The following is a 17048-nucleotide window of genomic DNA, read 5'->3' as shown; positions in this document are numbered from 1 at the left end:
AGCCACATGAGGGACACAGAGGATACAGCAGGCATGGGGGACACAGAGGACACATGGGGGACACAGAGGACACATGGGGGACACAGAGGACACATGGGGGACACAGAGGACACATGGGGGACACAGAGGACACATGGGGGACACAGGCACATGGGGCAGGCATGAGGGACACATGAGGCATGCATAGGTGACACAGAGGACATATGGGGACACAGGCACATGGGGCAGGCATGAGGGACACAGAGGACACATGGGGGACACAGAGGACACATGGGGCAGGTATTGGGGACACTGGGGAGACAATGGGACACAGGAGGACAACATTTGAGGGGTAACATGTACAAGACGCTCCTGGAATATGGACGCACCAGGTTTAGTATATATTTTTTTTTTCTCTGGTTTTTGCCCTCTAAACCTGGGTGCGTCTTATATTCCGGAGCGTCTTATACGGCGCGAAATACGGTAAGTATGACCGTTTATAATACCTGTAGTGGAAACCTTTCCATTATTTAAACTTACCTCAGCCTTGCAAAGGATTCTCCCTCCTCATTGGCGAGCCATCCTATATCTGCTAAAGATGGAACCACAGCACCATTTTGACCAATGGTATTTAGTGCAACAGGATATGGAATGAGCTGCAACACATACAAGAACCACCAATGAGTTTAGTGTTTTACTATACAATGTAAAGACGTGCTGTAAAATCCATAAATCAGTGAATGAGCAGCAAAGAAACTATTTCTCGTTTCTTATGATGATGATTTTAATAACTTTAGATGCAATATGCTTTACTTCCCTTAGGAAACTGGACTTGAGGAAAAGTTTGTACAAATCAAGACTGCAGCATATTGCAAAAAGCTAGAATTTAAAAAAAAAAACAATGAGGTCACTAAAAGTCATCAAGTGTGCAGCTCTCCCAATGCTTCCAAAGCGGGGCTATGGGAAAACTACAGCAAAAGTAAATCATTTTCACACAGGAACCAAACAGTGAAGATTAGTTTGTAAAATAAATTCTGAGGGGTAAAGTAGAGCAAATACTCCAGTGTTGCTCCAGTTATCGTTGCATTTGTCAGTCCGTATTCCTGTACATAGCAATTGTGTTTAACGGGACAGAAGCCAACTGTGAGGTGATCCTGCTATCTATTGAAGAATAAAGGAAACTGGAGAAAAACAAAAAGTTGTAAAGATTTATACTTCTATCTGGGACTTCCTCCATCCACCTGTAGTCGGTGGGCCCAATAGCTGTCCTCCCGCAGATTCAGCGGTCCAGCCCAGTCGCTCTCCACTGCGCAGTCCTCCCATTTTGCGCTCCTATAGCCGGGAGCATTCTGCACAGAGTTACAGTCTTAGCGTACAGCGCATGTGCAGAGTGCTCTCTGTCATGTGAGCAAGACTGGGGACGGGCGTGTGGCTGGGACAGCGCATGTGCAGTGAAGCGCAACTGGGGAATATCTGTGGCCACATTGTGGGAGAACGGAGTGGCCTGGCAAGACAATGATCAGTCTACAGGGGGCTGGAGGAAGCACAAGGTAAAGCATACATCTATGCCATTTGTTTATAGCAGGACTTCAATGACTTTTGTGGATAATCACATTACAGATATAAACCATACACCATCACACAGACATGCACAGAGAAGACAGAAGCACAGCATGCAGCACTCCAGACTGACCTAGAAGAGCTCCACTACTGTGTTCCTTCATAGACAGAAGATGCAGCACAAGAGGAGGAGGAAGAGGAGAGATCACACGAGGTGCCTTTTCACAGTCCACACAAGCATTGAAATAGTTACATAACATACATAGTTTTTATAATAAATTAGAAAAACTGAAAGGCAGTGTATTGTGAATTATAAAAAAAAAACAAACAAAAAAAAACAAAAAAAAAATTATGATGTAATTATTTGTATGTGTAGTACAGCTAAGAAATAAAACATTAGGAGCAGAGGCACAAGTCTAATATTGTTTCCAGTACAGGAAGAGTTAAGAAATTTCAAAAATCTGATCAATGTACCACACACCTATGTTCAATTTCTCCTCAATCATGAATAAAATAATTGAAAACTCAGAAAAAAATTGATTGGATCTGCACATCAAAGAAATTGACAATCTACCACACACACCATTCAATTTTTTATAAAAATGGATCAGAAAAATCCAACACTCCCAATTTTCCAGATCAAATAAAAATGGGAAATTCAGATTTCTCGAATGATTGGAAAAAAGCTTTCGATTTTTCGGTTCAACCGATCGTATTTATCAAATTGGTGTAAAATTGGATCTTTTTATTGTATGGTGTGTGGCCACCTTTAGGTGCGTGGCGGTAGCCCTCTGTGTAAATTGAATCAATCTCAGAAAATAACCAACAGTATACTGGTTTTGTGCAAAAGTTTCATATAGATAAACACACAAGTTCTAGATGACCCCCTTCTGTACTAAGAGAATGTGAAGGATAACCCAGATGATGGAAAATCATAATAGTGAAAAACATACCTGATGACTTGAAAAATATAAACAAGACATACACGAGAATTCCAGTTACCATATCATCCACAGAATGCGCTAAACACTCCCATAGTTCTACACTCAGCAGTAAGAACATAAACAGAACAAAGATATGATTGTCAGGTCTCAGGCAGTCCTCCCACTCCTTATTACAGACTACAGATGGATCAAGCAAGACTGCTTTGACCCAGGAATGTCTGCATCACCTACACACAGGCTCTCACACATCTTTATATAACATTAGCAAACCAGGGTGTTCTGGGAATATAGTGAGCTGCATGAAAACGTGTGTGTGCGCGCGTGTGCATGCGTGCGTGTATTGGATTTTCCAACAAACTCAGTTCTGGGTTTTCATGGCTGCCAAGAGGTGGTGTAAGAAGAGATACAGCAATGCAGCACAGGGGGTTAAAGTGCTGGGTCAGTTGGGACCTTGAATATGCCAACTCTCAGGGGTGCAAAGAAAAGCATAGGTAGGATGTGTAGCATTGGAGAGAGGTGTTTATTTAGGGGAAACATGGGATTCGGCCTTAAAGAGGAACTCCAGTGAAAATAATGTAATAAACAAAATGCTTCATTTTTACAATAATTATGTATAAATGATTTAGTCAGTGTTTGCCCATTGCAAAACCTTTTAAATCCCTGCTTTACATGCTGACATTACATGGTGACATTTTTACTTCTGGCAGGTGATGTAGCTGCTGCTTGCTGTTTTGGCAGTTGGAAGCAGCTGTAAACAGCTATTTCCCACAATGCAACAAGGTTCACAGGCAGGAAACTGCCAGGAGTACCACGGTCCTCAGAGTTTCTTGTGAGAGGGGTTTCACCACAATATCAGTCATACAGCGCCCCCTGATGGTCTGTTTGTGAAAAGGAATAGATTTCTCATGTAAAATGGGGTATCAGCTACTGATTGGGATAAAGTTCAATTCTTGGTCGGAGTTTCTCTTTAAGGACAACTATAGTGAGAAGAATATGGAGGTTGCCATATTTATTTCCTTTTAAAGAGCAACTTTTAGCCATACATTGCCTGGAAAAAAAAACACATATGCAAGTAGATAATTACTTGCTCTAGTTACATAACAGATGTATTGTAGTGTCATTTTTACATATTTAACAGCTACTAATGGAAAATTTATTTTGGATTTTATGCCTAACCGTTACTCTTTAAAGCGGGATTGTCACCATAAAAATCAAATTTCAAAAGCAACTGGTCTGATTGTATTAAGTGATAAAGATGCTAATCCTGCATTCAAAACTTTTTCTGCTGTTATGGTTTGGAGTTATTGTTAGAATTTAAGTATATGCCTGAATTCTTAAGTCTCACTTACTTTAACAGATTTTAGTTAAAAGACTTGATTTGCAGAGAGTCTCCCTTTATGGAGCATTTCTAGAAGCACTGTGGAACAGGGTCCGGTGTCTCACACAAGGCCAGAGTGCTTATCTGTCCACGATGTACAGACATCCAGGCAGCCTTTACTGTAAACATTGAGCGTTTTCATATTTCCTAAAGGTAAACAATAGCCAGGGAACATTTGACCTAATTTCATATTTGGCTTGTCCCATCGGAGCAGGTGCAGATAGTCATCCATCACATGCTATTAGCCAATTGCATGCGATGGGGACTGGATCATCCCTGCGGGATGATGTCACATTTAACTCTTTAGAGGTTAGTATAAGAATAGCCAATATGGGCTCCGGAGGGGACTTCTCACTTATGACTTTACTTCTTACTCCTGTTTCTACTTTCCTTCTACATTATCTGTATGCTGTATATATGCCTAAGTGCAACTAGCATACATGTAACAAAGAGAAAGCTGCCTGGTCTAGCCACTAGGGATAGACCAAGTCTGCATGGAACGCATAAGATTCTACAGACCGTTTCCTTGGCCGAGGTAACATGTAACGAAGATATAAGATTGCTACTGAACACATCTGTATATTTGTTTTACAAATAAACTCTTGAACTTTGACAACGTCTAAGAAGTTCAATCTCCTATGCGGTTTGCTGTGATGAGTGTTGAGTTATCACACTTCCTGTGATATGGTGCCGAACGAAGGTGTAGTGTTGTTGCCAATAGCAACCAACAAATATTTATTACAGTTATCACATACCTTAGGATCACTGGCCCTTTAATTTACATTGTCAAACAGTTGCACGCTGGGGGATCTTTTTATCTATAATAGATTCCTCCTCTTCCCTTTATTTCCCCCTCTTTCTAATGATATAATACTGTGCACTTCCTAGTATAGACCTCAGTGGGAGTGTCTGAAGACTCGGAGGAGGGCGGGTAACAAATACACAGTTAGCAAGAGGAGAGAAAAAAAAAGTGTGAGAGGAAATGTCAGGATTAGCTTCAAAGGTAACCAAGATGGAAACTGTCTAGAATAGGATTCTCTGCTTTTCCTTTATAAAATTCACAGGGATCATAATTTGGACAGTGCAATGCATCGGTTATGCAAGTAGAACTAGTATTTATCTACTTATATATGTGGTTTTTATTTCTAGGTTAGCATGGGTTTCACTTGTTCTTTAAAAAGAACCAGAGCTGAAGAATAGACCACATTTACTTACGGTAAAGTCTTTTCCAGTAGTCTGAAGGACAGCACCCCTTCTTGAGACTTGTCTCTCCACCCCACCGCTGGACAGGAAGCTAAAAGATAAAAATTTGCATAGCAGATATGCGGCAGCATAAATACCCCCCAGCTCACCTAGAGCCCTCAGTTATAAAAAGATTATATGGACGTATGCATACAACAAAAAACAACACCATATGTATATTTACCTTAATATTTCCCACACAGGGTGGGTCGCAGGGGTGCTGTCCTTCAGACTACTGGAAAAGACTTTACCGTAAGTAAATGTGGTCTTTCCCAGGACGTCTATCAGGACAGCACCCCTTCTTGAGAGATAGACAAGATGAAATCTTAGGGGGGGACCACTGCTTGAAGAACCCTTCTGCCAAAACTTAAGTCTGCACTGGATAAGACATTAAGCCTGTAGTGTCTGACAAAAGTATTTTGGCTGGACCAGGTGGCCGCTCTGCAGATCTGTTCGATGGATGCACCAGCCCTCTCTGCCCAGGATGTGGATATACCCCTTGTTGAATGAGCTTTGATTGGAGTAGAAGGTAATTTACCCTGGGATTTGTAAGAGGTAGTAATAGCTTCTTTAATCCATCTGGCCAATGTAGCTTTGGAGGCCTGTCTCCCCCTAGATATTCCTCCATACAGTATCAACATTGAATCAGATTTCCTCCATTCCTTAGTTCTTTCAAGGTAATGAATCACACATCTCCTTACATCTAGACAGTGTAGACGTCTTTCCTTCTCATTGGTTGGATTAGCACAAAAGGAAGGTAAAAATATCTCCTGGGATCTGTGGAATTTAGATACCACTTTAGGGAGAAATGCGTTGTCTAACTTTAGTGTAATTCGATCGTCTGCAATAATACAATACGGTTCTTGAATTGACAAAGCTTGAATTTCACCAATTCTCCTGGCTGTTGTGATGGCTAACAAAAAAGTGGTTTTTAAAGAAAGAAATTTGTCGGATATTTCCTTTATGGGTTCGAATGGTGGTTCACACATAGCCTGGAGAACAGTATTTAAGTCCCATCAGGGAATTCGAGAACGAACTAATGGCCGAATCCTTTTCAGAGCCTGGAAAAATCTGATAAAGTATTCTTCTGCCGCCAGTTTCCTTTCCAAGAAGACACTGATTGCCGATGTCTGAACCTTCAAGGTACTGACACTTAATCCTTTTTGTAATCCCTGTTGAAGAAACTCAAGCACTGACGTAGATAAAGATAAATTAAAGATTTCTCTTTACACCAATTCAGATACACTGTCCATGTCTTATTATAAATATCTCTGGTTACTTTTTTACGACATTGTATCAGGGTTTCGGATAATTTATCCGAGAATACTCTTGCCTTCAAGATTTTCCACTCAGCCTCCATGCTGTAAGGTGAAGAAGTTGAAGGTTTGGGTGAAAAGCTATGCCCTGCTGCAGTAGATCCTGTCGATTCTGAAGAGTAATTGGCTGACATACTGTCAATTTCTGTAACAACGTGAACCGCGGTCTCTTCGGCCAGGAGGGGGCTATCAGGATCATTTGAGCTTGATCCTGTACAACCTTGTTCAGAACCTGTGGAATGAGTGATATTGGGGGAAAACTGTACATCAACTGTGTTCCCCAATTTATTGAAAAAGCATCCACTGCCCAAGGTTTGTCTAGGGGACATAGTGAGCAGAACCTCTGACACTTGGCATTGTCCTTGTTGGCAAAGAGGTCCACTTCCGGGGACCCCCATTGATCCTTGATTTCTTGAAAAACTGACGGATTTAGGGACCACTCGTCCTGTTTCAGAGGGGACCTGCTTAAGAAGTCTGCCAACTGGTTGGCTGTACCCTTTAGATGTCGGGCCTTTAAGGACATTAGATTCCTTTCTGCCCAATTTAGGATTTGTCTGGTTTGGGACCACAGTAATGAACTTCTCGTTCCTCCCTGACGATTCAGATAAGCTACCACGCTGCTGTTGTCTGACCTTATCAGCACATGACACTGTCTTATGTCCTGACTGAAGTTTTGTAGCGCCAACCAAACAGCCTGAAGCTCCCTGCTGTTTGATGACCTGGTTTTCATCCTGTTGGACCACTGTCCCTGAGCTGGACGACCATCCATGTGTGCTCCCCAACCCCATAGACTGGCGTCCGTTGTTATCACTAACTGAGATGGATAATGCCACAGCCGACCCTCTGATAGATGTGTGAGATCTTGCCACCACACGAGTGAGACCTTTACACTGTAGGGAATGAACACCTTCTTGTCCAGAAGTTTTATATCCCTGTTCCATTCTGTCAGAATCCAAATTTGCAAGGTCCTGGCATGGAACTGACCCCACTGAATGGCCGGAAAGGCAGAAGTTAGGAGTCCCAGAACCGCCATTGCTTTTCTGAGGGAGATGTAGTGGGCCTGCTGGAAAGAAGAAACAGTATTAAGTATTGCAGAAACCTTCCTCTCTAGTAATAAAAGCCTTTCATTAGTAGTGGAAATATTGAACCCTAAAAATTCCATGAGCTGAGAAGGAATTAGGGTTGATTTAGAGTAGTTAATAAGCCATCCAATTGACTGCAAAAATTCCATAGTGGATTCTACCTGTAGTAACACTGAGTCTCTAGATTGCCCCCAAATCAATAAATCATCCAGATAACTAAGAACAGATATGGACCTGTCCCTGATAACTGCTAATACTTCCGACAAAATCTTTGTGAAGAGCCAAGGAGCAGAAGAAATGCCGAAAGGTAGAGCGTTAAACTGGAAGTGTCTTACCTTTCCCTCCAGGTGCACTGCGAATCTGAGAAACTGTTGTGAATTCAGATGAATTGGAACATGCAGATATGCATCCTTTAAGTCCAGGGATGCCAGGAAACAATCTTTCTGTAAAGGGGCCCATACACTCAGCCGATTTTCTGGCCGACCGATCGATCCCGATCGATCGATCGATTGCAAATCGGTTGTCCAATCGACCGATCGATGGCCAATTTCGATCGATTTCGATGGATTTCCATCGAACTAACAGGGTGGAAAATTTAGGTCGATCTGATGAGATTGCTTATCAGTTTGCATTGGCCTTAATGGAAATCTGATGGCAAAAAAATGCCATCAGATCGAATTTCAATAGATTTCAAACTGAAATCTATTGGAATTCTATCCTGGTAAAAAATGTTCTAAAAACGCATCAGATAGATCAACAGATGCATTTCTTATCTATCTGCTGCCAATCTGACGAGTGTATGGGCACCTTAAGAGAGTTATCACAGAGTAAATATTGTCCATTCGAAATCTTCTGTATCTTATTGATTTGTTTAGTTCCTTTAGATTCAGGATAAATCGAAACTCTCCCTGAGGTTTCTTTACCAGGAAAACTGGGGAGTAAAATCCCAATCCCTGTTGACATCTTGGAACATCCCTGATCACTCTTTTGTGTAGCAGAGAGTATATTTCCTTTTCCAATGCTAGACGCTGTACAGTGTCCTTTGGAATTGGGCAAACAAGAAATTTGTGAGGAGGTGTCTGCGAGAACTCTATGCTGTATCCCTCTAGAATTATTTTTAATAGCCACTGATTTTGAAAGGTTTCCTGCCATGTCTCGTAAAAGTGGGGAAGCCTTCCCCCCACTGGGATGCTGGCGTCATTGTTTATTAGCCTGGGTAGAAGAATTGGTGGCAAAGGCTGGTTTACCCTTCTGTACTTTATAAGGGGCCCATCTTTTCTCTCCTCCCCTCCTGGTAGGGGCCTTATTATCAGACTCTGACTGTGTTGGCACGAAAGGGACGTTTAGAAGGAAAAACTCTCCTTTTAACAGGAAAGTTCTTCTTGACGTCAGCAGTTCTGTCTAATGTCTCATCTAGTTTAGACCCGAATAAGAATTCTCCCTCACAAGGAATTCCACATAGTTTGGCTTTGGAGGAATTGTCTCCCCTCCATGTTTTGACCCAAACACCACGCCTGGCTGAGTTGACTAATGCAGTAGTCCTAGCAGTAAGTTTCACTGTGTCGTCTGCTGCATCAGTCATATAATTAGTGGCATTAAATAGGTTAGGAAAATCCTGTAAGATTTCCTCCCTAGGTACTCCCGTGGCAATTTTATTTTGAGTCTCCATTAACCAGGTTTTAAGGGATCTACCTACAGCTGTAGACGCCACGGCGGGTTTGAATGTAAGTGAGGAGGACTCCCACGCTCTCCTTAAAAGATTATCGGTCTTTTTGTCTATAGGGTCTTTGAGGTGCCCGAAATCCTCAAAGAGTAAATCTGTATTCTTTGAAACTCTAGACAAAGCTGGATCAAGCTTCGGAGAGGGACCCCAGAATTTCTGATCCTCAACGGCAAAAGGATACCGCCTGTTAAGGGTCCTTGGCCAAAAAGCCAGTTTCTCAGGGTTATCCCACTCCTTTCTTATCATATTTTTTAGGGAAGAATGAACCGGGATAACTGAGGAATGAGGATCAGATAGGCTCTCATACATTTGATCCAACTGTGATAGGGACTTCTTCTCTGACTCATTAATAAGATCAGGTGAAAAAGCAAATTTTTGATTTTTCCCCGATTTCTCTCCTTCCTCATCCTCAGAAATTTCCTCGAAGGATGAAATTCCTAATTCTCCCTCAGATAATTCGGATGCTACCGATTCCTCAGCCCTTCGCTTCCTAGAAACTGGTGCAGGATTTAAGGAGACTAGAGGGGATCCTGGAGGAGGATTAGGGTCCTCAGGCTGCGCCACCTGTGTTTGTAGAGAGCCCTGGATACAGGATGATGATGATGCTATGGCGGAATCCTTGATTTCCTTAATAGCTGTGGTCATTTCTGATCTCATCCATCCCATTAGCATTTTTCACTATTTTATCTGTGCAATGGTGACATAATTTCCGACTTGAGGACATCTTTGTATTGCATAATGGACATTTCTTTTCCCCTTTTGAAGAAGATGTAGAAGCAGATGCAGATGATGATGAATGATGCTGGGAACTTGATTTATCCTTTTTAGGCTAAAAAAGCAAAATATGGGCTAAATTAGTGAAGCTCTATACAGCAGCATTCAAACCCCATCATACATCTATATCCCCGGTATTAGAGCACCCCTGTGCCGCTTACCAGAGAGGGTTCAGCGCCAGACTCAGCAGATAGCAGTGGAGTAGGGCCTGTAGCGTCCTCCATGTTGCCAAAAGGTGGGAACATGCACTGCTAATTATTTAAATAGTGTTGGGTAATTACCTTATCTGTCTAGTATCCATCCAGGTGCGCCGAATTGCCCCTGCAAATGACGCTTCCTACTTCCGGTCACGCGTGACGCACTTCCGGTAAACGTCCGGAATTCCCCTTTGCGCGCCCATGCGCGTATATAGGTGCTGCCAAGTTGGGAGAAGCCTCCTCCACGCTGTCCGAGCTGCACGCCGGCTCCCCTGACCAGCTCCAGCTACAGCCCGCAACACCGCTGCCCCTGCCGCCTGACAATGATGGCACTGCGGAGGATCCCCCTGCGCTCCGTCCAGGACAGAAAAAACAACTGAGGGCTCTAGGTGAGCTGGGGGGTATTTATGCTGCCGCATATCTGCTATGCAAATTTTTATCTTTTAGCTTCCTGTCCAGCGGTGGGGTGGAGAGACAAGTCTCAAGAAGGGGTGCTGTCCTGATAGACGTCCTGGGAAAAATAGATTTATACATACCTGGGGCTTCCTCCAGCCCCATAAGCCTGGGTCGCTCCCACGCTGCCATCCTCTGCTGCCTCTATCCGCCGGTACCGGGTCCCGTAATTTCGGCCAGTTGAGCCAGTCAACGCAAGCGCAGTGCACTCCCTCCGTACTGCGCAGGCACATGCATACAAAGCTGGAGGGAGCCCCTGTGCATGCGTACAACTGGTCGCGTCCGGCGGAAGTGACGGGACCCGTTATCGGCGATAGAGGCAGCGGAGGATGGCGGCGTGGGAGCGGTCCAGGCTTATGGGGCTGGAGGACGCCCCAGGTATGTATAAACTCTTTTTTTAATTTTTAAGGATCCCCTCGTCTCTGGTTCCCTTTAAGCAATGCCAGTTGCCTGTCAGTCCCGCTGGTCTATTTGGCTGCAGTAGTGTCTGAATAACACCAGAAACAAGCATGCAGCTAATGTTGTCAGGTCTGACAATGTCAGAAACACATGATCTGCTGCATGCTTGTTCATGGTTTATGGCGAAGCAGAGGATCAGCAGGATAGCCTAGCAACTGGTATTGCTTAAAAGGAAATAAAAATGGCAGCCTCCATATCCCTCTCGCTTCAATTGTCCTTTAAACTCCCTGGTGGTATGATTCCTTCTGATTTTAGGGTCTAAAAGCGGTACATTTTTCATGCGCTTTTAGAACCTAAAAGCATGAAAAAAATCATACCACGAGAGTGTCTGCAGCAGCCCCAGCACTTCCTCACCTCCCTGGGCTCCAGTGCTGGAGTTTTTCCTCAGTCCTCTGGATGGAGCTGTAACCCTATAGTGAGATTGCCGGCTGTCATCATGACAGCAATCTCACCAGGGGTAAGCAAAGCCTCGGAGTAGAAGAAGAAGAATGCCAGCCGACGTCGGGATCCCCCGGGAGGTGAGTTGAAACGCCCGCTGCACGCATTGCTCTGCACAGAACCTCCGGCAGATAGCCCGAGTGTAGGTCATGGTTATCGCTTTGAGCTACGGTTTTCCGCCCCCGACTGTAGCTCGGGGTTACCGCCAAGGAGGTTAAGCAAACAGTTACATTCCTAAAAATGCCATCCCACAGAACTCTCATCCTTGGCCTCCAGTTTTCGAGAAGGTGGAGCTACATGACATGCATAGAACCTTAATTAACCTCCACAGAACCATCAGCTGATGTGGTCCCTGCCAACAAAGAGATTCTTTGTAACCTGGAGGTCAGGAGCAGGTTGGAAAGGTGCTGTAACCACAAGTTCAATTATAGTTTGCCGTTTGTACTAACTTCCCCAACCTTCTGTGCCTTATAATTAGTCAGGTTGGATTATTTTTGGCTGATTGCTGTTCCAGTCACTGTGGGAAGCCTCCTGCTTTCCCATCTCCTCCCCCTCTCCATAGAGCAAAATATCCTTTTTCACTGAACCAAGCTGTGACTGTTTATCATGGTTTATTATTTTTGCTGGAAAGGGTTATCTTATTGTAGAGGGCTTTAGGAGTACCTAGTAGAATCTTTTCCCATTTTATCCATTTATTAGGTTGTACTGGGGAGTACCAAAGGTGGGAGAGACTCATGTTATGCTTGGAGCCTTTAAACATGGATATTAGATACCAAATGTATATCTGAGAGAAGCATTTGTTGTATAATTTACATCCTTGACAGACTGGCTCTACAACTTCCTAACAACTTTGTAATGTAAGGCTGGCTTGTCAAATCCCCACAGAGATGCCAGCAAATCCAACAGACCACAGTCCTGCACATGCCTATTCAGCACACAGAACAGTACGATTCTTACTAAAAGTAGAAGATAAAAATTAAAAATGTACTTTCAAAAGAAGCTTTACAAGATGTACAAATGTTCCAAAGGTGGAAAATAGTGTTAAGAAACAAATTACTAACACCAGTGTAAAACAAGGGGATAGGCAGGAGGTGTGTTTACCTTCTGGAACAGAAACAGTGCAAAGCCAGTCTGGAGACAGAGTTTGTATTTCACCAACACCAGTGCTTTATTTGTCCTGTACAAGCTATTTACATATTTACAGACACACAGGAAACAAAGCAAACATAACCTTGCCACTACACTGCAAGTATAGATTCTTCTCTACTGGGAGTAAACTTACTGTTTGTCCTAAAAATAAAAAACAACCAAAAACACAAAAAAGTATTTTACAATACAGATACTTTGCCAGTCAATGTGGTTCCCAGTACAGAAAAACTTTGGATTTGATCAGTGAGATTTTTATTTTGACCTCAGCCTACTGAATGGAAATACTACAAGTAGCAAAAAGAGTGCTAGGCAGACACAGCTAAATCTGACGCATCCCACTGAACAAGAGGTACAAAACAATCTGTTGCTCAATACAGTTTCCATAAATGCAATGAAAGTATCCATTACAGGCAGTGATCGTCTGCCACCCTGATCCGATGCTGGAGGTTAGCATTTCCCAGCTTCTGGAAAAGAGCCAATTCTTAGGCAAATACATCAATATCCAAAATGCTAGACTTTAGCACTGCCTTTGGCAATTAGGCAATGACTGCCTCCAGCACTGCTTGGTAATCTTCAGTGAAAAATAAAGGTCAGGTCCCTTTTTAATACAAAATACAGTTAATGGCAATTCAATTTACACGTCCATTGCAATGCATCGTACCTGGAAGTGAACTCTTGGCGACTGTATCATGGGCAGGTTTGACCCAATGTAGCGGACAATACTTCGAGAAGAGCCATAGGATTTTCCAGACCAAAGAACCTGCAAACAAAGGACTTTTACACTCAATATAAAACTGAATGTTCAAAAGCTGTTTTACAATTAAAGTGGATCTGAACTCTTGCACACGTCGCAGTGAAAAGGGAGAGAAATGCACCCTGTGATTTTAGAGAGAAGATGCTGTCTAAATACCTCTCATGTTCAAGTAATCACAAGTGTGAGTTGATCTCAGCCGCGTCAGCACAGAAAATCAGCAGTCCTCAGCAGATACAGCTAATATGTAAACACAGAATGTTCACTTTTTGCTTCTATGAAAGCAGAAACTAGACATACTGCAGATTTATTGCAGAAGTACTAGAAGCTTTAACAAATGTTTTTCTTTAAATGTTATTTTACTGTTTGTTGCTTATCTTTTAGAGCAGAGAGAAAGTTCTGAGTTCAGGTCTGCTTTAAAGAGACACTGAAGTAGAAAAAAAAATATGATATAATGAATTAGTTTTGTACTATGAATAATTACTAGAAGATTAGCAGCAAAGAAAATATTCTCATTTTTATTTTCAGGTATATAGTGTTTTTTCTAACATTGCATCATTCTATAATATGTGCAGATTACACAACACTCAGCATTCAAAATGATTCTTTCAGCACAGTCTGTGAACTAATGACCTCTCCTCTGGCAGAGAAAAAGAAAACAGTTGAGATAATAAAAGTCAGATAACAGCCCTCTCCACGACTTTGAAAGTCGTAGAGCTTAATGGCTTTTTTGCATAGAGATAACAACTGGAGTTTCTTAACTCTTCCTGTACTGGAAACAATTAGACTGATGTATCTGATCTTAATGTTTTATTTCTTAGCTGTACTACACATACAAATCATAATATCATAATTTTTTTTTCGCTTCAGTGTCTCTTTAAAGGGAAGATCCGCGCTGCACATAAAAAAAATAAACTGCACTTACCTGGGGCTTCTTCCAGCTCCTTGCAGTCGATCAGTGCCCTCGCCGCAGCTCCTCTCCCTCCCAGCATCCAGCGGTGAAGAAGCTGAACTCGCCAGGTCGGCTTCCAGGTCGGCGTCATGTGCGTTCCACGGCGCGGGTCACGTAGTGTACGTGACATCATCGGGTCTCTACTGCGCAGGCGCAGTAGAGACCCGATGCTGTCCCTACACCACGTGACCCCCCCGCCGGGGAGTGCACAGAAGCCGACCTGGAAGCCGACCTGGCGAGTTCGGCTTCTTCACCGCTGGACGCCGGGAGGGAGAGGAGAGTGGAGCTGCGGCAAGGGCACTGATCGACTGCAAGGAGCTGGAAGAAGCCCCAGGTAAGTGCAGTTTATTTTTTTATGTGCAGCGCGAACCTTCTCTTTAAAGAGACACTGAAGCGAAAAAAAATTATGATATAACGAATTGGTTGTGTAGTACGGATAATTACTAGTACATTAGTAGCAAAGAAAATATTTTCATATTTTTATTTTCAGTTATATAGGTTTTTTTGGGGAACATTGCATCATTCTCTAATATTTGCAGTTTACACATTACTCAGCATTCTAAATGATTTTACAGAGCAGCCTTGTGAACTTTTGAACCCCTTCTCTGCAAAGAAAAAGAAGATACAGGCAGGGAACACACTTGACTGTTTTCGTGCGCGTTTTCTGCACAGAAAAACTGAGAACTCATGTTAATTAATGAGCTAGTACACACTTAATGTGTTGTTCGCTCGCAGAAAAAAAACTGACATTCTGCATGAAGACTCTGCACATTTTGTCAGTTTTCTCTATCAATTACATTAGCTGCTGTGAAAAACGCACACGTTTTCCTGCATCAAAACACACTTGGTGTGCAGAAAAAGTATGCAGAAAATCACGCGCAGAAAACTGAAAGACAAGTGTGTTCCCTGCCACAATGACTGACAGTTGAGATAATAAGCTTCAGAAGACAGAGCTCTCAATGGCTCTTTTGCATGGATAACAACTGGAGTTTTACAGGGGAACTTCAGCCTAAACAAACATACTGTCATCAAGTTACATTAGTTATGTTAATTAGAATAGATAGGTAATATAATCTCTTACCCACCCTGTTTTAAAAGAACAGGCAAATGTTTGTGATTGATGGGGGCTGCCATCTTTGTCATGGGGGCAGCAATCTTTTTGGTTGAAAGGAGGTGACAGAGAGCATGAGACACAGTTCCAACTGTCCTGTGTCCTGATCACCCCTCCCAGCTGCACACGCTAGGCTTCAAATGTCAAATTCAAAATGTAAAAAAAAAAATTATAAAAAAATTGCACCAAAACAGCAAAACGAGAACAAAATCAGAAATCCCATCATGCTTTGCACAGCATCAGGGGAAAAAAGCCCGGGCAGTTTTCTTCTGTGCAGCTAAAAATGAGGCTTGTATAAGAGAAACAAAGTTCTGATGCTGTGAAACTGTTAAAGAAACACAAAGCCTTTTCAGTGCTGCTGAGTTGATTTTTAGTCCGGAGGTTCACTTTAACTCTTCCTGTACGTGAAACAATATTAGATTTCTGTCTCTGCTCCTAATATTTTATTTCTTAGCTGTACAACACATACAAATCATATAAATTTTTTTTCCGCTTTAAGAAAACTATACGGTAATGAAATCTTCCAGAGTATATTATAACTGATCAGAACCGCTAGGGAACTCGTGACCGCTATTCATCAGACTGATTTAAACCATTCAATCGTAGACAGTTTATCAAACTTAAATGGAACTTGAGGCGAGAAGGATTTGGAGACTGCCATATTTATTTCTTTGTAAAAAATATCAGTTTCCTGGCAGTCCTCTTAATCCTATGGTCTCTAATGCTTTTAGCCATAGACCCTGAACAAGCATGCAGCAGATCAGGTACTGAATCAGGTTTTACTGGTTTAGCCATATGCTTGTTCTAGGGTATTGACTCAGACACTTCTTATGCCAGAAGATCAACAGGGCTGCCAGGCAACTGGCATTGTTTATGAGAAAATAAATATGGCAGCCTCCATATCCCTCTGACCTCAGGTCCCCTTTAAAAGGACTTACGAGGTCAAAAAAAAGTTAAAAGGAACCTAAACTGAGAGGTATAAGGATGGTTCCTTTTTGAAAATACCAGTTGCTTGGCAGTCCTGCTGATCTCTTTGCTGCAGTAGTGGCTGAATCACACACCTGAAACAAGCATGCAGCTAATCCAGTCTGACTTCAGTCAGAGCACCTGATCTGCATGCTTGTTGGGGGGCTGAGGCTAAAAGTATTAGAGACACAGGATCAGCAGGAGAGTCAGGCAACTGGTATTATTTTAAAAGGAAAAATCCATATGCTTCTCAGTTCAGGTTCCCTTCAAGTACCTGCTTCAAATTGGATCCCACGGTGGACGCCATCCGTGTAGTTCCGCCGGGTCCCCGCTGTTTAATCCCCCGGGCTACTCCCGGGTCGGACTCTCATGCCTCACGTAAAATGGCCGCCGGAGCTGGCCACGGCTGCGCAGCTCTAGGACCCCCCCCCCCCCCCCCCGATCCACACTACAGGCTGTCTCCTGTGCGTGGCTCAGGAGGGGAGGCCCTAGAGCTGTGAAGCCGCACTCGCGTCTATGCGGACTGCGCAGCCGCGGCCATTTTACATGAGGCATGAGAGCCCGACCCGGCCTG

At 43.0% G+C, this 17048-nt stretch overlaps 1 protein-coding gene across 1 annotated transcript in view; it reads right to left on the bottom strand.

Moving 5' to 3' along the window:
* Positions 1-17048, bottom strand: part of MTFR1 (mitochondrial fission regulator 1) — a 58021-nt gene that overhangs the window by 13296 nt on the left and 27677 nt on the right. Inside the window, exons 4-5 of the mRNA XM_068237442.1 lie at positions 13356-13454; positions 520-635 (exon numbers count right to left, since the gene is read on the bottom strand). Of these exons, the coding sequence (XP_068093543.1) occupies positions 520-635; positions 13356-13454 (215 nt within the window). The remainder of the gene's footprint in view (positions 1-519; positions 636-13355; positions 13455-17048) is intronic.

Source organism: Hyperolius riggenbachi, chromosome 5 (genome assembly GCF_040937935.1).
Source record: "Hyperolius riggenbachi isolate aHypRig1 chromosome 5, aHypRig1.pri, whole genome shotgun sequence".
Taxonomy (NCBI): Eukaryota; Metazoa; Chordata; class Amphibia; order Anura; family Hyperoliidae; genus Hyperolius; species Hyperolius riggenbachi.
This window is presented reverse-complemented; position numbering and strand designations above follow the sequence as displayed.